Here is a 25,898-nt window from a genome sequence, read left to right as displayed (position 1 = left end):
CCACACATCTCTCCACATTTCTATAATGGCTGACCTCCACAGCAGTCCCCTGCCTCTGTACCGCACACATTTCTTATTCTCCAAATGGAGATGGGTAGGTGCGCCATGCTCTGATGTTTTCCTGTATTGGTGCTGTGTGGACATCAGGCTCTGCAAGTGGGAATTTTAACAGCACCGGCATAATTCCCTCACTTAATCAATGTTCTCAATGCTGTGCTCTGTGGATTTCCTAACCGCAGAACGGGCCTTGCACCATTACACAAAGTCTTTCCAGGCACAGACAGATGCACCAGCATATGAGCATACAGGAACAGACATATAGCGCAGGCTATCCAGGTAAAAATAAAGTGTACTAAAAATATACTTAAATACCAGCAAGTACATTTGTAAGGTGATGTTATACACAACAAATACACTAATTAAAAGTATACTTGAGTATTACTTCATATTTAAATACATTTTTAGTGTAATGAAATAAATAATGTCTAAAAATAGCACAGTTGAGTACACTTGGATGTTCTTTAGTTTATCCTAATATACAAGAAATGAGTGTGTGAAAATGGTAAATGTTCTTAGTGTATTTAAGTGCTGCATATCAAAATGTATAGCTAGACACTTGACAATGTTCATATCGTGTTCATTCTTTTAATATGTTTGTTTACTAATTAAAAATGTTTTAATGTTACTTGTAAATTAGTATTATTATTGTGTTTGTTTGTTTTTGCTTATTACTTTGGCTCAGCTGTATGCACATAAAGCTGCATGCATTTACTCATGTCAAGTGATTGTAGACAAAGTCGAGAGATTGTGGGACTATACAGCGGTAGCGATGCTGTTGTTTATTCATGTCCTCTCCCCTCCACTCAAAGTCAATGGTAAGTGTGTGATATTGAATGGAGAGAAGCCTGTCGTCCTCATCTTTATTCAAATGCACCTGTCCTCTCTTGATTTTACTTTCTCTCTTGGGTCTGAGCACTGCTGTCACCTCCCTAAATAACGTCCTCATCCCTATCTCTTCATCACCCCCCCTGCTTTCATCTTGCATTACACTTACACATAAGTCTGATTTTCCATCCACTTTCTCTTTCACAATTGTCTCCTTGCCATTATCATTAACATGGCCTTCCACTTCAAAGTCTTATATTTTCCTCCTCTCCTTTGCGTTTTTAGTCTGCCTTTCTTTCACTGATTGGATCCATTTCCAACCAGTGGTTTTACCGTGATATCAAATAGTTGGATAGTGGTGTTATTATTCAGACATGGAGCACTTTATTTGAGAAATGCGCTGCGTATGAAAATACAGTCATTAGATGCAAAAAGCCCGGAAATACTCCCGTCAGAGCCCACTTATCCAAAACTATGATCGAGATGTAGACCCTTAGCAGTATCCGATGTAAAAAGACCTTTAGAGCTACAAGGCTTTAGGTGTCCGTTCCGAATTCCTGTGGTATATATAGCACAAACTTCACCTCCAGGCATGTGTATCTGTCTGTCACCAAGTGTGTGACTTCAAACGGGCAGAAACATTAAAAATAGACAGTGCTGTTGAGAGGACGATTATAAACAATCATTTTGATGAGAACTTAAAATAACAGATGCCTAAAATGTTCCTAATGCCTTCTACCTACTACAGATTGCCATAGTACACTTTAAAGCTCTGCGGGGCATTTACTACACCCCGTCAAAGCTGCTTTCAAGAGCTTTACATCTGCAGTGGATATGGTTTGATTGTAAGTCAAGACATGCTGCAGATGTGTTAAAACACTACAGTAAGTTTAAATTGCCCCGTATTTACCCTTTCCAATGTTCATGGCTAAAGTCCAATTGTGGACCATAAGAGCAAATCACAGCAAATTAAGATCTTTAGTGGCAGACTAGTTTAGCCAGGACTTCTATCCTAATTTTATCCCACTCAGCACTGGCTGATGAAGTTGGCAGATGAAGGGAAAGAGTGTCATGGCACCAATTTAACACACATCTGAAGATAGGAAAAAGACCTTTGATTCCTCATAATTAATAGATGTACACAGTGCTTATGTCAGGAATGGAGCTGCTTGTTAACTATGTTCCCTCTCCTTATGTGCACTGTATATAAGTATATCTATTATCTGTATTGTAAAAATAATTTACTTTATAAAAAAAAGTTGTCCTCCGAAGAAGGGGGGTGGTGGCGGGCCAAAAAAAAAAACTATGTTCTGTGCAAAGCATATTTCTGTCTGCCAAATAGCGCACTGTTCTTTTTGTAAATGACAAGTTAAAATTAAGATACTATTGATTTTGTTGTTAAGTTACGTTTAATCTCTACGCAATCAATAGTTGTTCCCATCTAAAGCTGTTTTTGAAGACACGTGGTAAATCTTTGTTTGGATGCTTTATCCATTGAACATCACCCGGTGTCTGCTAGTTTATAAGAGCAAACATTTATTTTTTTGTATCAGCATCCTTTGAAAGAAACACCATTAATCATGCAGATTGGCCAACGCTGAGTGCTAGAATGGATGCAGACAGCATAAACAGTTTATCATGTTAATAGAAAATCGCTATTTTTTATTCACTATTTCTTTTTGTTGTCAGGTCAGGGAGATATCTTTAGACATTCTTGTTTCCATAAGAACCGTTTTTCCGAATCTTATGGATAGAAATGCTAACAACTTGAAATCTGCTTGAAAAAAATGCTTCTGTATAGCTCAGTGGTATGTGTTAGCAGCACAAAAGGTCATGGGTTCAAACCAAAATGTATACCTTGTAATGCACTGTAAGTTGCTTGCATAAAAGCGTCTGCCAAATGCATTAATGTACATTTGTAAAAGCTTCCCAGACCTTAAAGGTGCATTTACAGAAGTGTTTTATTAATGTCCCTGATAACTAACAACAACAACAACAAAAAAAAAAAAAATATATATATATATATATATATATATATATATATATATATATATATTCTCAAAAAAATCAAATTCAGAGGACAATACAGTATTTCTAAATCAGAAAAGTTTTTTTTAATCAATTAATCAAAAAATAATAGTCTAAGCAGTTGTGATGTTTAAAGTTATATAAGTGTTTCTTAAAATATAAGTCAAGAGTCAATATATTATTTTTACAGGGATAGCAGCAACAAAAACGTAGGGGTGGCAGTAAAGGTGCTTTGGATACCGTTTAAAGGGACACTCCACTTTTTTTGAAAATACGCTAATTTTCCAGCTCCTCTGCAGTTAAACATTTGATTTTTACCGTTTTGGAATCCATTCAGCTGATCTCCGTGTCTGGAGCTAGCACTTTTAGCATAGCTTAGCACAATCCATTAAATCTGATTAGACCATTAGCATCGCGCTAAATAATAAACAAAGAGTTTTAATATTTTTCCTATTTAAAACTTGACTCTTCTGTAGTAACATCATGTACTAAGACCGACGGAAAAATTAAAAGTTGCGATTTTCTAGGCCAGGGGTGTCCAAAGTCGGTCCTGGAGGGCCTGTGTCCTGCAGAGTTTAGCTAAAACTTCCCTCAACACACCTGCCTCAAAGTATCTAGTCTGCCTATAAGACCTTGATTAGCTGGATCAGGTGTGTTTGATTAGGGTTGGAATAAAACTCTGCAGAGACACCGGCCCTCCAGGAGCAGGAGTGGACACCCCTGTTCTAGGCAGATATGGCTAGGACTACTGTCATTCTGGCGTAATCATCAAGGACTTTTCTGATGTAACATGGCTGCAGCAGGGGTAGTAATATTACGCACTGCCCGAAAATAGTCCCCTGTCATTGAAAGTTGCTATGTTACAGCAGCAAAGTCCTTAATTATTACACCAGAATGAGAGTATAGTCATTAAAAAAAGTAGAGTGCCTCTTTAAAGCCCTTTAGTTCTTTGAATTGTGCAGCTTCATTCAATGCATTATGTAATTTCCACTAAATAGGAAGTTAAGGTGGAACACAGTGGTTTCCCGCTTTTTTCAATAGCCAGTTGCCTTTAGCTTACCTCACAGCTTGGAAGGTAATAAAAAGCCAAAGAACAATCGCTGAACCGTACTGGTGGAAGTGAGACTGTAGGTTTTCAATTCCTATAACTTAAATGTGAATTGTTCCAGAGCGTATTCATTTATAGATATTCATAGGCTAACATATTTATAAGCTTAAAAACGTCACTAGTTTATATTATGGGGACATAAAATAGGAATAAAATGTATTCCTTAATTGCAGAACAGGGAACAATAAGTGAAAAGGATAAAACTACTCATGCAGCACACAACAGACCACAATAAATAGTATTTAAATGTGAATCTAATACAAGTTATGCACTGTTTATCCACGCGGAGGTAACAGGAGACTATCCCTTTAAACGGAACTTGATGATTCCATGAGAGAGAGAGAGCGAGAGAGAGAGAGAGAGAGAGAGAGAGAGAGAGAGAGAGAGTGAGAGAGACAGACGCGTGTTGTGGCTGTGAGGTGAAGTGTCAGCGTATTCCATCGCAATACATGCAAACCGAGGACAGGTCGTTTCTATACGGAAAAACGAGTGAAACTAAACTATTTATATGAAGACTAACAGCAGATCCGCGGTGGAGGTTAACTGACACTGTGCTTTTAAATCACTGCACAGCGCTGACTGACCGTACGAGGCGGGCACACATCTGAAACATTTACATCAAACTTCACACCCGATCCACGCGCCGATTGCGCCCTTCATAGACAGCATGGAGTAGAAAGACGTCGAGACAGAAATTGATGTTTTCTGCTGAGAAACGTTAGAGCGAAAGAAACTCATCCGTGTAAAATCGGCATCAAGCTCGTGTTGGATTGAGAGGAGCAGAAGATGTCTGTACCGGTAAGTTTGCACTTGTGTTTTGATAAAGTTAACATACATTGCGTTTATCGCACAGATGTTCGCTTGAAAGAACAGCCGGTTGCTTCAGCTAGGCGTATTCTTATGTTATTTTATGTTTATTAGCATATTATAACGGACTTTGGTTGCTTTATTGCACGACTGTGTTTGCTTCGGTTATATTGGTGTAGTGGTAACGTTACACATTTTGTGCATATTGAATATAAAGCAGCTGCTCGGTACTGTTAAGAAACTGAATTTGCTGTGTGTCTGAGAACCGAGTGACCTGCCTACTTAAACAGCATCGTTGTCCGACGTTTGCGCGTGAAGCATTTTTGGGCATCGTACAGTAGGCGCGTTCCAGTCATGCCCAGAATGCTGCACGCGACAGTGATGCCCAAAACGTTTGTGAAGGTCCCTCAGTGGGTTTGGAAACACAGCCCTGAAGTCCATGAACTTGAGTTGAAGATGCAAAGTATGTGGTGTTAAATATCAGAAGTAAGCTTACAAATAGACTTCAGTTTTGTTGATGCCGAATTGCATAGATTTGCTAAAGATTGCAAAAATTATAAAATTGCATATATTCAGGCGGGTTAAATTTAGTCACCCTGAGGCAAGATCTGTTCTTTCACCACCAGGTACCTGTTTCTTCAAATAACAGCCTCGCTCAGAGCTGTATAAGTCTCAACCTGCTGCCTTTGCCATCTTATTTCAACATTCTGCAACAAGATTAAATGTTTTCCCCTCGGTGGCTAAAATTAAATGAAGAAGTTTATGGATTTCAATGCAGAGCTGTGAATGCACATGATGCACACAAACAACATAACACATCCCTGTGGGAGGAATGAGGTTGATTTGCATGTTTTGGCTGTTTACTCATACATTTCCTTGGTTTAGGAGAAGTGGCATCTTAATGATGCATAAAATGATGAATTATTTTTGTTTTTTAAATACGAGTAGGAAAACAGCACTTGAAATCTTTGGAAGTCCATCCCTGTGATAGTCATGTCAAACACTTTGGGAAATACTTGGCCACTGAGTTTGTTCAGACTCCACTTTTTATCAGCACTGCTGTGCTGTCCCATGCCATTTTAAGCAAACAGAAGCCAGATTGCTGTGTTTTTGCCTGGAGTGATCGAGCTTGTTCGCAACAGCTGTTCTGCCGCGCAGATGAGAATGCGGCTGGTTCGAATCATTCATCTCTGTGCAACCAGTATGACGCCGTTTACCTGAGACCAACAGATGTCACCTAGAAAGCAAAAGCAAACAAGTCTGGTTCTGCCTGCACTGGCTTATTTCCATCATGCACACTCTGTAGGAAACCTATATGGACACCAGAATTGGGACCCACTCTGGTTTGTCACTACTGACACCACATAAGATTAGAACTGACCCCATTTAATATTTAATACATGTTTCAGGACTAATTGGGACCATGCCTATGAAATGTAGGATTTACAGGGAAACAGTGATTTAGGGCGTTTTCACATTACCACTTTTGGTGCGCACCCGGGTTCGATTGACATCAGAGTTCGGTACATTTGGATGATGTGAACGCTGTCTTCCGAACTCGGGTGCGCACCCGTGAAACGTACTCGAGTCCGCTTAAAAAGGGTGGTCTGGGGTCCGGTTCATGTGAACTCTAGATCGGTTCGCTGCTAATGTGAGCGTAATCGTACCAAATCGCGGAAGTGAACCGCTGTTAATTACTTATTATATGGAATGTCCCACCAAAACAGACATGTGTGTTTGTTTGTGTGCATGCACTTAGCTTGACAACAAAATGCATAGAATGCTTGCTTGACTTTTGTTCTTATTTTTTTAAACCTTTGGTTTTGTTTTCAAAGAAATAATACATTACCACACTTGCGTCTGTCTGCCCCAAACATACTAAAGTCGTTTCGATGACAACGGGCTGTCCGCCGATGTCAATTTTTGCGGAGGCATTCAGAAATCATCTCTCTGCTTGCAGTTTGTCAATCACGCTTGTCGTCTTCTTGTTTACAGCGGTTGCAAAGCAACATGAGCACGCGCCGGCTGCAGCTCGATGATGCAAGCGTACCGCGGTTCGGATGCAAAAATAATATGTGAACACATTCCATGGGGGGCATGGGGACGGGGGAGCAATCGAACTCGGGTTCGGACCAGGCAATTGCACCAAATGTGAAACCGCCCTTAGACTTTGTTAAAGGAAAACACCACCGTTTTCAATATTTTACTATGTTTTTACCTCAGCTTAGATGAATTAATACATACCTATCTTATTTCAATGCGTGCACTTTATCTTTGTACAGCGCTTCATGAATGTGTTAGCATTTAGCCTAGCCCCATTCATTCCTATGGCTCCAAACAAAAGTTTTATTTTTTGCCACCATACTTACTCCTGTAGCTACTTATGTAACAGTCTTTAAAAAGGGAAAACATGGAAGTGTTTGGTGGCTTCTAAATTCATCCCTGTTTGGAGCCATAGGAATGAATGGGGCTAGGCTAAATGCTAACAGATTCATGAGGCGTCGTACAAAGATTAAAAGTGCACGCATTGAAAAAAGATAGGTATGTATAAATTTGTCTAAGTTGAGGTAAGAAGTTAGAACATAGTAAAATATGAAAAAGTGTTGTGTTTTCCTTTAAGGCATCCTTTCTAAAATCGAAATTTTCACAGTCCATTTTTTTATAAAAAGTTCTTCTCTTCCTATTTTCCCTATTAAATATTAATTCTTGTCTGAATCTCTTTTTAATTCAAAGACGCCAATGAATGGAAATAACAATTTATGATATTTATTTTAGTAAACAAGCCATTGCCATAAATAAAATATTGCCCTACAACAACATGCACTTTAATACCCACTTTGGCAGCAACAGTCACCTGCCAGTCAGCCGAAATGGAGTTAAACGGATTTTAAACAGATCAGTGTAGCTGTCAGCCACTGACCCTTTTTCCTATACGGATGTGTCTAAAAAAGATTCAAATGCACATACATTTTGAATGCAGGTATGGATGCATGCATACATGCTTCAATACATAAATTCATAAGTTCTACACATGCTCGGCTTCATACATATTGATGGGTTGTAATTTCTAGCTGTTAACGTCATTTGCCTTGGCTTTAGATCTTTATCACATCCCCTGGATGGCTTCCAGAGTGCGCGCTGCTGTGGCATCAAGCGTGCGCTTATTCCCCCCTGCTGTCCTTTGGTTTCTCTGCCGAGTGCCACAGCGAGAGGTTAAATGGGACGATGGTGGGAAACAAATTCGCTGGTCCTTGCTAGATATCTCTCAGTCGCCTGACATTTGGTGCTTGTCATATAGATGATACTTCACATACATGTTAATACTGATGGTACTGTTAGCTGAGGTGAGCCTGTGCATTTCAATCATCTAATACAGACCTTTTGCTATTTGTGTGGGTTGCCCTGGCAACTACAGGCCACCAGATTGCCACGTCTCTGACTTATGAGCTTCATTGGCAGGCGAACTTGTAGTAAACAGACAGAGCTCGCTGATGATGATGACGTATAATGCTAGACATACCTTATGCGTGGGCAAACACAGCTTTGAAAGAAGAATTTCAATATTTCTTAATTTCTTCTTGCATAGTGAATGGACATTATTGCCTTATACAGTTACACATTAGTCTCCTTGGCTTGGCTGCTCCCAGAAGATGCATTAGTTTTAGCGATTCATTCTGTTACTTGCTCAAGATCACACACACGCACACACTTAAACTAGAGGCATTTTAATCTAGCTGACACACTCATTTGTTTATTGCTGGGAGTTCCCGAGTAAAATATTTTGCGTAAGCTGATGCAGGTGTATATATGATGAATAGCGAAGTAAATAATAATGTTTAGATCATCACTTGACAAGTAACGTTTCATTTTCATATGGATTAAATGCTGTACACTGTACTTATTAGTATGCAATGCATGCCGTGAGTGTATAAGTGTTGGAAATAGTCCTCTGTCCCTTTAATGTCTTGGTACATTGCACACATTTTTACAGTTTATTTGTCATTTGCACAGGGCATTGAAAAGCTCAAGGCTCAGATCCTAGAAACATAAAAGAGCGCAGACCAACATGTGGGCTCTCTGGGGATCGAAGTCGAACCCTTGACCTTGATGTTGCTCATGCAGTGTTTTACCCTTCGAGCAGAACCTCAAGGAATTCAGCGTAAAGGAAAAATGCGTGTATAAAAAGTATTGTGAATAAGTGGACGTGGCTCACATTCTTCTACTGATCTCTATCAATCACCAGATGCCACTCTGTGTGTGTTGATTCTTGTGTTTGTGCTTGTGTGTATGTGCACGTATTTAGCCATGTGAGGGAGGGGTGCTAGGGTTGTGAAGGAAAATCTCTTGCTGATATAGTGTGGGAAAAGAATGCAGCGTGTGGAATTTGTGGTTTTGTGCGCACTGAATATGTGCAAGTCTGTGGGCTAGCAAACAAGTAGATCTCTCAGATTAAATACTCATTTTCTCTCTCTTAATAAAACTTTAAATACTGCCAGCCTCTTTGTCCTCCCCATCTCTTTCTTTGGTTTCTTTCTCAAGTTTCACATGCTTTACATTTTCTCTTCAGATTTCCACTGCAGTGCCAGTCATACACAATCATGCGGACGTTTTTGGCCATTTTTCCATCCTTCGTCTTGCATCCTGCCAAAGAGTAAGGTTTTAAAAGACAGCATTCCATTTCATTGCGCTCTGTCTAGCTGCAGGAACGCTTCCTATGTAAACACCCCAAGAAATGCATCTGATCCGGATCACCGTAATCAAAACACTAAACTATTATTAATTGACCAGTTAATCAGAAAGTCCTCTACTCAGTTTATGTGAAAAATCCTACATGATATAAAGAACATTCTGTGAATATTATCTTAATATATTTAATTTCGACTGAGTAAGGCCATGTCAAAGATGTTAATCAATGATAAAATCACTCTTTGATGCTCCTAATCTCATTACATTATGACACTTTAGCCTGAGTTTCACTAATAGGGTCACATATGTAATTTTGGGCCTCCCTTACCGTGGGTTCAGACCAGCCACGTTTCAGGTGTCAAATTTCGCATCATGGGAGGGGCTTCTGTGACTCTCGCTTTCTGTAATCACGTCACTACTAGAGCAAGCCCCTGATTGGTTAATGCGGCACATTTTTCAGCCAAAGTTCAAATTTTTCAACTTGCGCGTTGCCGCAGGAAATGTCTAGTTCGAGCGAATGAGGCAGTATTGCGGCTACGGCGCCGCGCTAAACGCCTTATTCGCACTGCGAGACCTCCAGACGCGCGCCAACGTGGCTTCTCATTGACTTAACATTGAAATCACTCGCGCTTGATGCCTCTACCGCGGCAGGTCTGAACGCACCATTATGCATAGTATCTGTTTTTGTGTAGTAAAGCTCTTTAGTACTCTATAGTTTGGTTTGGGTCAGCATACTTTTGGGAGCTTTTCCACTGGGTGCAGTACGTAGTACCCAATACTTTTTTTAGTACCACCTCAGCCGGGGTTCCAAGCGACTCGAGCTGCTACCAAAACGTGACGCGAAAACAACTGTAGATCTCTGATTGGTCCGAGAGAATCGTCACTACCAGCGTCATCGCTATAATGTAAAAGATTAGCTTTACCTTCATGCTAGCTTGCGCTGTCTCGAGTAAACCTCTTGTCATCTGTGCTTTGCTGTAAATTCCCAAGCTTCCTTTTAGCGATGAAAAACATCCACAGGTTGAGAATCAGGAACACCATAATAGCGTTTTCCAGACTTGCAGTTTGTGGTGGCACATTCGCAATGCGCACTTCTGCATATATGCTTAAATGCAACTTAAATGAGGCTCAGCGGAGTGCGTCGACTGACGCCACTGGTGTTTGTACAGAAACTGTCATTTGAGACAGAGGTAGTGATTAACGCAATGTGCAAACATCTATTTGTGGTGGTCAATTTTAATTTTGTGTCGGACTGAGAGATAAATGAATGTATGGGAATGTACAACGACCCTCTCACTTGTATGATGTCACAGCAGTAGGGAGCGCAATTATAATGACACGCCTATAATCCCTCCCACTCCGAAGTGTTACCAGACTTGATGGAAAAGCTAACTAAGCCAAAGTGAGTTTAGCTGACCCGACCTGACCCAAACCAAACCAAACCTAGGGTACTATGCAATTTAAAAGCGGCACACGTTAGACTTGCAGCAGTGGGGGGGCAAGCACAGTGTGAAATTCAAGTAGGTACCTTCTGATTTTAAAAGCTAGTGTCGTTTTACTCACCCTGTCATGGTTTGCTTAAAAGACGACCGCTTTCAGCTACCCATCCCCACCCTGCTCGGTCCTCATGGGACCTGAGAGTCAGTTAAACAACACATCCCGTCTAAACAGGTTACACAACCTGTCCACTTGACCCAGGTGTGCTACACATTAAACTTGTAATATTTAGATTTCTAGATGTCAGATGGTCAAGCAGGAATATCTAGTGTGCCTCTCACATACTTTTACGTATTTCCCATACACTTTTATCCAAAGCATCGTACAGTGCAATCAAAGCATGCATTTCCTCAGTTTGTGTGTTCCCGGTATCAAACCCATGCCCTTTACGTTGTTAACACAATGCCCAACCAGTTGAGCTACAGGAGCAGTTCATGCTTCTGTTGTGCTTGTGTCTACGTGGCTTGGCTGTGCTGAGTTGCTAATGAAACGAAGGCCTTTTTCACCATATGATGATGTGAACTCTGCGTAACCTACACTTGTTTCATTGCTCTGTAAATCTCTGCCGTCAGCATTAAAAGGGGGAGGAGGGAATATCCGCGTTCGTCTGTGGCTGGAGATTATGTGGATGCATAAAACATTTGCAGCCCTCGCTTTTTCATATTCCACGTTGAGTGATTGCGTCTGGAAAATAAGAGAGAAATGGGGTATTGTGGCTATGCGCTTTGTAGCCCGATGGCCAATGTGGATCCTAATTATAATGCAGCTGTGAAAGTCAAAGGCTTATAGATAACGCGAGTTGTGTGTGTGGTGCATGTGTAAATGTGTGTCTGTGGTTTTACCACTGTTTGTGCCAAATCATCCTGTCCCCATCGTTGTAAATCTGCTGTCTGATGTGTGACGCCTTCATGTTATGGGGCTCCATCAGGGACGTACTGGGACTGAAATTCAGCCCGGGACTTTTAGATGGAGAGGCCTTTTACGCGAGTGCCCTTGGTGCACGAGCAGGATTTTTTGCAGTTATTTTAATTCTAGAAGTGTTTTTATGGTATGAACTTGAAGAGAATCAGATTATGCTGAAGACCTAAAAGAAACTTTAGGATAACACCTGCCTCCTCAGGTTGTATAAGCAAGTCACCACTGCACTAAACACAACCAGGTCAGCAAAACCTAATCTCGAACACATAAGTCACAGTATACTGCTAACTACCAGCATGTGTTCAGTCAGTTGGAGTGATAAAATTGTTACAATTACTCACACATACCCACTCAGATAATCAAAAACTACAATACAGTCCCATAAAATAGAGATTGTGTGTGTACGTACTCACTTTCAACTCTCCCTGGCTCCACTTCCCCTGTGCTGGACCCTGCCTCTGCTTACTGATTGTACAGCTACATATGCATGAGAAGAACATCAGTCATAAATATGACTAAGAATAATTCCTTTTTTTAATTCAATCTGTGCTTTAGTCATGTTATAATCTAGTAAGTGGACTATTGCATTTTATCCTATATGTAACTATGTAATATTGTGCTGTATTTTTCTATTTGTGTGTCCTTAATAAAGCTTTGATTGATTGATATGCCTACCCTGCTGAAAAATGCTGGTCTATGCTGGTTTGATGCTGGATTAGCTGGTGGTCACCAGCATACCAGCACCAAAACACAACATATGCTGGTCTTGCTGGTATGCTGGTTTTTCCAGCAGGGTAATATGATTGCCTACCCAGCCCTGCACACTGACCCATCACTGTTTTTGTTCTGGTTCCATTCTCCTCCTCCTCATCAATATGACTGCAAGAGTCATCATCAACCTGTCTCTCTCCATCAGTGACCTTAACAGCTAATAAACAGACATACAGGGATTCCTTAGACCATTTTACTGTTTGAACACAATGATGACGTGGAAACGTATGCACGCGCATGTTGGCAATGGAAGTATGGCAAGAATCAGCAGTGAAGCAACACAAACAGAGAAATATATATTTAAAAGTTGACTTTATCAAGTTTTTCAACACAGCTACCAGATCCGTGTACTATAGTGGAGTAAATAGAAGACGTTAGCAGATGGCCAAATATAAAGTGACCATATATACGTATATTAGTATATTATTAGTGCAACAAAACGCAATTACCAGACATTTTGATGCTTGGAAACTGTTTTGATAAACTTACTGAGTTGCTAACACGTTAAAACCACTGGGGAACAACACCACTTCTGTTGCCAAAATACGCACGCAGGCTATTTCATCAATTTCATAAGCGGGATAATGTAGAGCGAGGCGGTTCTTATAGCGAATACAACCAAGCTCCGCTTTGCGTGGGGTCCTGATAAGCCTGTCGGGGTTGAATTCGCTATAACAACCGCCTTTTCAGTGTATAATAGATGCATCACTAATTGTGCACCTGTCCTGTCCATGCTGCTGGTCCTTCCTCATCTGCACCTCCTGCCACAGCGTCCTTTTGACTGCGAAAAAGGTCTGTTAATTTGGCGCATTTAGCTGCCTCTTGTGCCAACATTTTTATGTTTTAGGCCCCACCCATTTCTTTCTCTTCTTTTCGCAATTTTTACCGTCTTGTCTATGTTGCATTCACACGAATCCAAACCTGACCAAAAGTAAACTCTTTTGATCGGCGCCTTTGAGCCAATCGGATGTGAGGAAAACCGAGGATCAGTCCAAGTTGGGAGGGGCCGCTCTTATCTCCCCTCAAGATTTGAAGAATTGGTTTGGCCCGGTCTGAAACAGACACAGAGCGTTCCGCTGCAGCTAAGCGCCTGGTCAGGCATTAAAAAAAAAAACTTTTTGACCTCCGGCCGGTTCGGCCTGAAATGGACCGGCCGTTCGGGATTGCTCCCGGAACTCCCGATGGCCAGTCCGCCCCTGGGCTCCATCAATCAAATTGGGTCGTCTGAGATTATGCTGTTTGTGCTGGGGTGGAAAGAGACTATTACTTAATTAATTAAACCCGAACTTAACCCAGTAGACCACCAACTTGTCCAACTCCAGCCTTGCCCAGTCCAGCCCAGGGTACTCCAAAACAAATCAGCTAAACCCACATCAGTACTCTCCAGCTAGGCTAAGCTAAACCCTGGCAAGCTGTGAATTGATCACCATCTGAAATGCAGAATGGCTTGGCAGTGATGAGTGATGAAGTGAAAGGGTCAGATGAGCAGCTGGAGCCAGGAGAGAGGGGGATGGTGGAGAAAAAGAAATCGGGACTAGAATTAAAAACTAGAGATGAAATAAAATCATATGAAGGAAGATAATACTCAAAAGGGGAAGGAGAAAGGCAGAATGTCAACAAGAAGAAAAGGAGTGAACAACACAGGAATCGAGAAGACAGCAAGAGTTCCAGAAAAAATAATAGGAAGCACAAAGAAGAGAGAAATTAAAAATTTTTGAAAACAGCAAAGAAATTTGTCTTGCAGGGGCAATAATACGAAAAGTGCTATACAGAGTTATTTCTTACCAGGTGAGCTACAGGAACTCTCCCTGTATCTCCACACACCACCATCTCCTTCACAGTGACCCTTAATCGACTAAGCCTCTTTTCCAGCCGTGTCTCTGTGTTGCTCTGTTGAAATGAATTAGTGAGATGTTGTTCGTCCTCTACTCTTGAACCTCATTGCAGTGCACGAGCATGACATCATCAGTGTCCGCCTGTGTTTTAATGAACCTCCTCGTCTGGATCCTCATTAAGAACGTGTTTTGTGGAGCACCTTAATCAGACCAACACAGCCATGTGTGTATGTGTCAGTGTATGAGTGCGCACAAGAAATATGATATCATATTTGCACATGGGAACTCTCAATGCTAATGAGGATGCTTGAGTGAGCGTGCGGCATTGACGTGCATGCGCGTGTGCGCAAGCCTCTTATTTGATGTGCATAAGCCGCAGTGCAGCAACATGAAGTGGTTGTAATCTTTGGTTGAAGTCCTGCTAATCCATGTGAAGGTTACTGCTGCACTCTACGTTACATTCTCGAAATTAAAGCCATAATATATGCTTGGAATTGGAGAACTCCATTTCATAACTAAATTCCAGGTTTCCGTTTGCAACCTTTTGCAGAATGCAGGGTCATCGGTCTTCTCCGGCATGCATATGAATGTGCCGTGTATGCGGACAAACATTGCTTGATGGTATTATAATCAGCTTCCCTCTGATAAACAGCAATGCATAATTAATGTAATTTATTTCACTCTGGCTTGGAATAGATTGGGGGTGGGATTTACCGTGCCCTTTTTGATTTTGCCTGACCTCCATAATCACCTTTGCACTCGTTCGTGCATGGTCTTCACCGAGGATGTATCTCATTGGAAGTCATTGCAGATGTGTTCCTGCTCCTCCTGTTGACCTTTCCACTGATGGGAAGTTGAGGTTTGATTGGGGATTTGGGGAGAGAGATAGTGGAAGACTGGAAGGTGAAAGAGACAGAGTGATGGAAAATAAGGGAGAGCGAGCCATAAAGAGAGATTGTTTTGAATTGGGTGACTCCATTTCACACAGCAGCCATAATGTGACCTTTCAACAAACCATTGTGCAGCGCCCTGGATTGAAACCGCATCAGTGACAGTGTCCTGCTAACCCAATGCTACGTCTCCCTTTTATACGTTAGGCGGGCGACCTTTAAGCAGTTAGTTGGCTTTTCAGTGCCAGGAACAGGTGGCTCTCGCTAAGGATAATAAAAGGAAGCAGCTTTATCACAAAGAAGCTTGAGAAATTTGATTTTGAAGATTGGCTTGCAAAACTTTCTGGCTTTTATTCTTATAGAATTGCAAGCGACTGCTGATTTTTTAAAATTTGTGTCACTGTTTGGTTTCGCAGATTACCATTGCTGTCTATTACGCTCTCAAAACAGTACACACACACATAAGCAGCTTTTTATATTTCATATTTCTCATTTTATATAACTCACTTTCTCCAACTTTGATTCATCTTTGTTTAATGGATACACTTTTATGATAATGAGGCAATCCTTTTGTGGATGATGTATACATATTTAATCTTGATGTATGCTGATCTTATTCTTTAACAAGGTCTTTGTGTGTATGTGTGTGTGTTTGGTTCAGGAGGGAGGTAGCTATTAGACTGTTTATGTGCTACCCTAGTATGTACTTCCTGTAGTGCACTCAGAGTTGCTGTATAAGAATCACAGCATGGTCTCCGGAACGCTTCGAGACAGCCATTGCAAACTCATCAGTAAACATTATCGCGCCACAGCTGGATTTTTATATAGCTATACCTGCTGGTCATATTATTGCATATAATGTCTTCGCAGGCCTCTTTTGCATGTTGTTCGTGTTAACTTTTATGCTTGCATACGTGTATCACAGAGACTTTTCAGATTTATGCGATGCTGTGGTCATCTTTCATACTATGGTTTCGTATTGTTGTGTTGCATTTGAGTAGGTTTCTTAGGTTGTATGGGCATGCTCTGTTGACCAAAGCGTGTATCAGCACAGGTGGATGATAGGACATGCTATGCACCGGAGCAGGGAAATAATGGGTTTCAGGTAGAGGCAGCGTCTATCAAGGTCTTTAATTTACGTAGCAGGTGGAAGCCCTGTGTTCAGCCATGTGGCTCGTAGATGATTGCTGGGTTTGGCAACAAATGAAAGTAACCAGCTTGGCTGATTCCAGATCTGTAAAAGAAATCCTTGTATTTATGACAAAACATTTGCCATCTGGGCTTCCTACCTGTGTTCTTTCACGTGTTGGAATTTAGCTACATGGTTCTGGACTCCTAGTTTCCCAAGAGGTCTGCTGCGTGTAGGAACAGACCCAGAAATCTGGAATAATTATTGTGCGTTTTTTATGCACGCAAACCTCAGTTTTTTTCTAGTGTTTTAGCTTTACTGTAAACTGTGGTGCAAATCAGATGTTACCTGCTTGGTGTAACCTATGTATCTCTTTATTCATTCATAAGGGTTTTGACGAAATCTAGTTAACTTACTTAGGCTAGCACATTTTCTTTGATTACCTCACAAAAGATTTTTATAGTGCACAGTTAAATGCTTTTCATCTTGTGTAAACCTCCTTTGATTCTTAACTTGTGTTTAGGTTTTGTACTGAATGTGTGAACCTAAACTAGAAAATCTGAATTAATTATACATTTTGTAGCCTGGGTTTCCCCATGCTGCCTTGCGCGCAAATTTATTCACGCTGCAAGTCTAGCATGGAAACTATTCCACAATTTTTCCCCTAAAATAGGAAACCAATCACATAAAGGGGAGGGGGCAGCAAGGCGATGACGAAGTCTATGCGACACACCAAAGCAGTTTTGTTTATCCAACATGGCAGCAGACGCAAAGTTACTTTTCAATGCAGCCTTAGATAGTGTATAAGTAGTTTTGAACGCAAGTTTTTTTTTAAAAAAGAGCAACTTTTGGCGTTAAACAATTTCATATCCAAGAAGGATATGATAGCCACGGAGTTTTATAGGACCAACCTGCTAGGCATCGTCGTCGACGAAGTACAATTAACTTCTAAATGGTAAGTGGTATTTATTAATATAATATTGTCATTATGCCTGTACTGAGGTTGTCACAGTGCCACTAAGTTGTGCTGCTTTTCATTATCAATATACAGCTACCAGTTTAGTTGCATAGCTTTCAGCTGTGTGCACCCGTACCCGATAAAAGTTGTTTATGTTTGAATTTATGTCGCTCTACATACGTCATCTGGTATAATTGAAACGATTGGCTATGCGCTACATACAGACGCATTTGAAAGACATTCGTAGTGCCCAATAAACGGCTCTGTGCATTCGTAAACCACGCCTCAAATACGAGAAAATGAGCATAGGGTTCCCAGACCACGTCTCATTCTCTATGAGACTGGTCTTTTCTTATGGCTTGTAGTATGATTTTCGCAACCTGATCTCACGAATTTTCGTGGCATAGTCACTGAATATTTTGCTAATTTATCTGTGTCATTGTCACGGATCTCCGCATTTTTCCGTGCCATTTTTCCGTGCTAGTTTCACGTATTGATTACTCAATTGTTTTTCCTATTTTCTTACCATTTTCGCGTGGGTTTGGGGTTAGGACGACTTTCTGTAAGATAAAATGACATCCTAACCCAAACCCAACTCTAACCCTAAGGTCAGGCGACAATTGTTTAAAAATCCGTAAAACAAATAGTATAAACCAATAGTTAAAGTGACATCCTAACCCAAACTCCAAATCTAACCCCAAACCCACGCAAAAATGGTTAAAAAATAGGAAAAACAATTAACCAATACATGAAACTGACATGGAAAAGAAAGTCTGTGGTACGGGCACGAAAAAATGCGGAGATCCGTGACAATGACACGGATAAATGATAAAAATATTCAGTGACTATACCACAGAACTTTGTGAGATCATGTTGGATATTTGCATGCAAGCCCTATTTGTAACTTTGGGCCGAGGACTTGATATTGCCAGGTGGTTTGACACTTTAATATTCACTATGTTCATTAAAGAGAGAATATGCAAAAGAGTATTTTAATATGAGTGTTGATGGACAGGTGGGCCAATCTGTGGTGTTCAGTGAGTCCAGGAGAAATCTCCTGTTCGTGCCCTGTGTCCCGGTGCCCTGTCGACTGGGCAGGTAATCTTCTCAACTGCAATGTGAATTAGGTTTGAACTGGAAGGGCAAGCAATTTACTGCTCATTCTCAGACCATTTCTCAGCATATGAGAAAAAAAGAGGGGGAAGGGACTGAGGGCGATAAAGAGGAAAAGAATGGATTACATAAAAATAGAAAGGAAAAGAGAGAGCATGAGATGAGAGAGATTGCGTTTGGGAAAAGTAAGGATATATGGAGGGGAGAGATTGTGGCGAGAAGAACTAAAGAAGCAATATTGTAACGCAATATATATGTGACATTTGGCTATAGGATCTGTATTTGTGAGGTAGGGATGAGAATCTTAAAATGGGAATGATACACACCTTTGCTGAATGAACTGCTGAGCCTATAATGGTTGGTCTTAGCTGGTTGAAACTGATTTTTGTTGGTCTCCCAGCATGGCCAAGGTGATGGTCGGATGGTTGATGAATTGTTCTCACCAGTTTGATTAATCTGGTTTAAAGCTGTTATTTCCTGTTAAGAACAAAGCTTTGTTGATATGATGATTTTACCACCTGTTAAGATTCCAAGATGTTTTTCCAGTATTCAGTTTCTTCTACTGAAATGCTCTTTGCCCTTTTGAACTTTTTAGCCATTAGCTGTTTATTATTTTGTATAATTTCTTTGACATTACCTTTAAAACATCCTAATTTTCACTGGGATAATTTTGAATGTCGGTTCTTTGCCTGAATTTGTTTCAAAGCTATTTTGCAGACTTCTGGACCGCCACACTGGAATGTGAGCTTCCTTTCCTCTCTTTCAGTTTTTCTCTCTCCCCCATTTCTTTTCCTTTTTCAGACCGGGTTGAGGAGCTCTCAGCAGGGCCTGGAAACTCCCAGCAGCCAAAATAAGTCTGGGGCTGGTGTCATGTCAACATCTACTCTGCTGCTTATATACACAGACACATCCACACTCTATCATTTCATCATCCAGAAGATCCCCTAATGCCACGGTCTACAGAGCTCAGGATAGCTATTGTGTCATGGAACAGTTTCCTCTTTCACATATCCGCTTTTGTCCACTGATTTTTTGGGGGGAGAAAGCTCCATGATATTTCAGTAACACAAACATCTTATTACTATGTGATTATATCTATCCAGAGATTGCAAGAATTGTGCTACTGTCATGGTTGGCACGGATAATGTGAATGTCACAGTGACATCACAATAAAAGCGGATAATATGGAAAATATTTACTTGGACGAAGATGTGAAAGTCTTGTCAGAGTGTAAAAACACGATCCTTCAGTCAGCGGGGCTTGTCTCGGCTATGACCTTGGTAGATGTCCAGAGATAGACAGATACATAGTTGAGGGGGTGTGCACGCAGGTTATGTTTTTGCATTTAAAATACTTCCTGTGGAAACATCGCCTTCGTCTCGCAGAGACAGACTACAAAAATACCCTCTCCCCTTTACCCCTGGGGAATAGTAGAGATATTTTTACTGCGTGCATGTGGCAGAGTTACCTGAGCCGGCGTATATACAATTTCATAGTTAAACATTGTCGTCATGTGCCAGGCTCCTTTTGTTTTTGGATCGTTTACCTTAGATGGCCACGTCTCCCTTCACCGCCTGTTCCAGAGTTTGGCTTGTGCTGCTGTACTGAATATGAACAGTGTACTCTGAGATTTGTATCTGTGCATTGACACTACAGGAAATGTTGCTGCCAAATTGATTAGATACAGCGTTCATGCTTATGTGTGAGAGGAGAATTGTCATCATCTTCAGAAAGGAAAAAGAAATTCACACCAAAACCATGATACATCAGATTAACCATTAATGTCTTTTACCTGATTCCTAATAAGATATTTTAAAAATATTTATCTCCCTCTTGAAAATATGTCAGATGTTTGATATGTAACATTTGACAGTCTTATTATTCATTTATTTATGGATTTAAATGGTTAAAGGGATAGTTCACCCAAAAATGAAAATTCTGTCATCATTGACTCACACTCATGTTGTTACAAACCTGTATACATTTCTTTGTTCTGATGACCACAAAGGAAGATATTTTGAGGAATGTTTAAACCAAACCGATCATGAGCGCCATTGACTTCATTGAGCCAGATTTACTTCCAACATTGCTCAAAACATCTTGTGATCATCAGAACAAAGAAATTTATACGACATGAAAGTGAGTCAATGATGACACAATTTTCATTTAAAGAGCCACACAGATCCAAAATCGAAAGTTACCTGTATTGCAGTGTGTGATGTAGCTGTCCATCAATGTAAACGATGTGCAAAGTAGTTGAACCAAAAAGTGCACGATTAATAAAGTTATTGGCTTCTAAAGTAGGAATCGCTGAAACGAGTCATCATATGGATTGAATCTCCTGCCTGTCTTTATCCACGTAATACGAACATTTTGCATAATAATCTCCGCCTACAGCCTTGCTCTGGAGAAATGAAAACTATGACCTGCCCACAGAGACTTCAGCTAGTTAGTGTGTAAACATCATATCATGCTGTGTTTTCAGTTTGTGTTGTTTTCACTACCAAAGGATGAAGATATATGAAGAATCTGTGGTTAAAATGACTTTTTCAAGGAGGGATATACTGAACGTTTGGCTGTGAAGAATCAGTGGTTAAAATTGCTTTTTCAAAGAGGGATTTACTAGACGTTTGGCAATGAAAGATAGTTCATTACCCACTTTATTTGGAACAACATGCGTCTCCTAACCACAACCTGTAAGTATGATTATAGCTACATACTTGCTTAAATGAGTGTAAAAATCGTCGTTTTTATAACTTGGACTAATGATGAATGATGTGTATTAATGTTGTTGTTTAAACTCTTAATATACTGTCAGAGAGTCACGTTAGCTAGCGGCTAACGCATGCTGCACTTATGGTTTTGCTATGGCCCGGTTAGCATACATAAATGCTTAAATGAGTGTAAAAACGTTCGTTTCTGTCGTCGTTTTTATTGCTTGGAATAATGATGAATGATGTGTATTGATGTCGATAATGTCTTCTTAGTAAATCATGTTAGCAATAGGTCAATAAATGTTACTATTGTTGGTCTGTGCCACTGATCTGTGGTCTGAGCAGAGACTGTATCAGTTGACCAATCAGAGCAGAGTAGGCTACTGAAAGGTGGGGTTTAGGCAGACTGAGTTGTTGAATGGCTTCAGTAGGGATGGGCAATATAAACGATATGCAATATAAACGATACAAAATTGGCATACGATAGAGATTTTAAATCTATTGCACTATCGCGATAATGCGTGTTGATGACACAATCTACCCGCGAACTTTAGAGCCACGAGCTCCAGCCGAATAAACATGGATGAAAGCGTCAGCGAAACAGAGGAACTCGTGAAAAAGACCGATGCAACATCTATTGTTTGGATTTAAGCCATAAGTTACATAAGTTAACTGCTGCTCCACGCGCGAAATTGGCATTATGGTCTAGTAATTGTGAAACATGCAGTATATATATGCAGTATAGTCCTAACAAGCATTTAAAGTGTTTAGTGTTATAAAAATAATTAACTGTGTTTTTAGCAGATAGATCTTGTCGGCTTTATCATTTTAAAAGTAGATCACCACACAAAAAAGTCTGGACACCCCCTGCTGTAGAGTGTGTCAGGCAAAAGTTTCAGCTAAGAGTGGTAACAAGACTAATCTGGCCATAACGGTTTACTTTTACTTACTTTTTTAGCAGTATGGCTTTTGTAAGGGTCTATATAACCTGTTCTGAAACGAGTCTATTGAAATTATTATATCGCAATACATATCGCTATCGCAAGAGGCTGCAATGTATAACGCAATATGGATTTTAGGCCATATCGCCCATCCCTAGGCTTCAGAAATGGATCTCTGAGAAATGGGGTAATTTAAATTTTGAGAAAATTACAGTTTTTTTTTTACCTTGCATGCATTTAAACCTGTTGTCCGGGACTTATAAACAGTGATAGGATGCTTAAAATTTGCATTTTACTGGCAATTTAAAACTAAACTAAAGTTTCAACTAAACTACAGTACTTTACTTGCTTGGAGGTCATTACTTTTATCTTTCTCCTGATGTCCTTGTAATAAGTCTAATTTAGAGGTTTTGTGCTATTGGCTGTTTCTTTCTGATGTGCTTCACAAGCTGAACATGGCCTTTGAACTGTATTTGCCGACTGATCTGTGTGTGTTCTAATGTCTGTTTGATGGCAGATTGATGTTGTGTGTTACGATGTGCTTTACATGTGACTGATGTGTTTGTCAGTGAAGGAGCTAGGGCTCACACACACAAACACACGTCCTATTGCCGTTGACACACCGATGGATCTGGTGGTGGCATCAGCTGGAAAGGAGGTATTGTTCTGGTCTCTTGCATGTTTCCTCTTCCATGTCGCTGAGCTGGCCATTTTACACCCTGTCATGTGTCTGTGTGATGAAATAAATGGATTGTAAATATTTATTGGCGATAGGTGCAGCAGGAGGCTCAGAATCGCTGTCTGTTTTCAGCAGACCTGTCATCACTCTTGATGGTCTCTCAATGCCACCGAGACCCTCAAAGAAGGTTTGAAAGTGGCCAGTGTGAACCGAGTAAAAAGGATCCTGGGAATTAGCCATTATGTTATACCTGTATTTTTTTGTAGAAATTTCATGGTATGAACCGTATGTACGATACGAGGTTAAAGAGCACCTATGGTGTGATTTACGATTTTACATTTCTTTTGATGTGTAAGTGTGTATTAGTACATGTTAACAACAGTGTTGGGGAAAGTTACTTTTAAAAGTAATGCATTACAATATTAAGTTACTCCCAAAAAAAGTAACTAATTGCATTACTTAGTTACTTTTCATGGAAAGTAATGCTTACGTTACTTTTAGTTACTTTTGCGTTACTTTTTCTTGTCTAAAGCTTGATCTCTTTCAGGCCTTGCAGGTGTTTTTATGACTGAAAAGTTCTGCATTCAGAAATTGCATATTTCATCACAAAAATGTTAAATTCTGGCCTGCCATCTCAGTTTCTGACTCAAAGTGTTTCCACACAGTGCATACGTTTAGTTTAATTCAGTGCATATTTTTAAATCAAATTAATTAATATAAAAAAGTAACTTGAGTTACTTTTTTGAAAAAGTAACTCAAATATTAATGTGTACATTTAAAAAGTAATGCGTTACTTTACTCGTTACTTCAGAAAAGTAATATTATTACGTAACTCAAGTTACTTGTAATGCGTTACCCCCAACACTGGTTAACAATATGCAAAAGGTACAAATCCCAAAGTAAACAATGATGCGAGTTATTGTTTCCAACGTAAATCTCTTTTCTTGGACTACAACAAACACACGGATTGTAGGCAACCATTTACTTCCTGGGATTGTGATGTAGATAAGACCAACATTATCATAATCCCTCCCGCTTCGGACTCAGCCTACTCGGAGTAGTATTGCATCCTTGATATCTCAAAAGAGTTTTATTAGATTTATAAAAAACAAATTAGCTGCTACTTTCTGAAAAAAGATGAGCTCCTGGAGGCGTACCATTTACATTATATGCACTCACGCACCGATTGCCAACAAAACGCAGACATTTGATGCAGTTTTACTTACCGCCTGCGACACATGATTCGGTTGTTTTATGACTGGGATCGTCCCATTTCAACGAAATCCAGCGTTAAACAAACACACTTGCACAACTATGCTTCTACAACGGAAAAACAAACTACATCTATTGTTCCCATAATGCTGGGTTCTTTGGGAAGCTAAACAAGCTTAAATTTCCCTCACAAACAAAAACCCACTTTTTTGGTGATGTTGATTTCGTGTCAGCTTTTGGTTGGTATGTGCATGCGCTATTCTGGGAGAGTGCCACAGAAATACTCTGTCATACGTCCAAATCGTTTTTTGAAACTTTGCCCATGTTCAGCATGAGGAATTCAACTCTTTAACTGTGTTAATATATCAGAATGCATGAAATGCTACTATTAGATCCCCCTTTAAGTTCCATTTAAAAAAAGAGAGAATAATTAATATCAAGTAGCTTTTATCTGTGCAGTATTTAATTCACTGGATTACCATAGTTAACATGAACCATTTTCTTTGAATCTCTAGCCAAAATGTCATACCGTGATATATACTGCATACTTTACATGTACACCCCTACGTCAGCTTTTGTCTGATCATGCAACCATCCCATCCCATCATTACTGAATTGTGATTATTCATATTCATCCAAGCTTAATCAGAAGCTGAGCCTGTTGTTGCATCTGAGCTTTTCTATTGGCTCACAAAACATCTGCCCATCTTCTCCCTCTCTGTCCTGATGGATTTGATCTCATTGTCAAGAAGAGAATCCGACAGACCTCAGACGATTGTGCAGAACTTCGATTTTCTTGGACGGAGCCCACAGGGAAATCTTCCTCTCCTGGATTATGGCTCAGAGGTTGCCCATCGCTCATTTGTGGACAAAGTAGAAACAGCAGTGCAAAACAAACACAAACACTGGGATGATGACCTACCCTGAGATACCCTGAGAAATTATGCACTCTCCTGTAGCTTATCTATGGGGTTAGGATGCTCCCTTACAAACATGCACCCTATGTAGGAAGCTGATAGTGAGGTGTTGAGATGCAGCTGTCGTGCCAGATTGTTTTCAAGTAGGGTGCAAGTTGGTACTTTTGTAGGTCAACAATAGCTTTCAACATTGTGATTTATTTACTATGGTACTGGCATAAAATATGTATTTGTTTTGGAGGAGTGTTGGCGGGGGTCCTCCAATAACAAACATTTCTGCAGCATGAGTCTAAAGAACAAGACCCGATGATGATGGGAGTTTCCTTATCATCATGTCAGCATCTCTCAGAGGTCCTGTGAGGATCCAAGAGCCCGGCACTGGGCATGTTCACTCAACTCTGTGTTCAGGGTCAGGAAATGGATCATTCATTTGTGTTTGTGTGTGTGAGACAGAGTTAAAACTTGTGGGCTTTGGCAGGCAAATTCAAGTGTGGGTTTGTGTGCTCAGTAGTGAACAAAACCTCATTAAGGGAATTTTGCTGGAATGCAAATCACATGCTCACTAATGGACAAGAGAAGAGGAGATGGTGCCCTGGACACAGCTAGACAAACAAATAAAATGAGAGAGATAAAGATCACCTAATATGCAGTGCCTAATTTAAAGTCAACAAACTCTTAAAAACAACACACTCAATGTTCTTAAGGGATTTTATAGGTAAGTCTATTGATAGAATCTGTGACATCCTGTCGATTAGCACAAATAATCATTTTAACTTAAAAAAATTATTAACCGTGCAAGAGATTTAAAAG

At 40.2% G+C, this 25,898-nt stretch overlaps 1 protein-coding gene across 2 annotated transcripts in view; it reads left to right on the top strand.

The window, feature by feature from the left end:
- The first annotated feature begins 4,406 nt into the window (after nucleotides 1–4,406).
- Nucleotides 4,407–25,898, top strand: part of bcar1 (BCAR1 scaffold protein, Cas family member) — a 97,141-nt gene continuing 75,649 nt past the window's right edge. Inside the window, exon 1 of one of the 2 annotated variants that reach the window (XM_055173868.2) lies at nucleotides 4,407–4,819. In XM_055173868.2, the coding sequence (XP_055029843.2) occupies nucleotides 4,808–4,819 (12 nt within the window). In that variant the 5' untranslated portion in view covers nucleotides 4,407–4,807. The remainder of the gene's footprint in view (nucleotides 4,820–25,898) is intronic. The other variant, XM_055173870.2, reaches the window with a different exon arrangement.

This window comes from Misgurnus anguillicaudatus, chromosome 15, assembly GCF_027580225.2.
Source record: "Misgurnus anguillicaudatus chromosome 15, ASM2758022v2, whole genome shotgun sequence".
NCBI classification, from domain to species: domain Eukaryota; kingdom Metazoa; phylum Chordata; class Actinopteri; order Cypriniformes; family Cobitidae; genus Misgurnus; species Misgurnus anguillicaudatus.
This window is presented reverse-complemented; position numbering and strand designations above follow the sequence as displayed.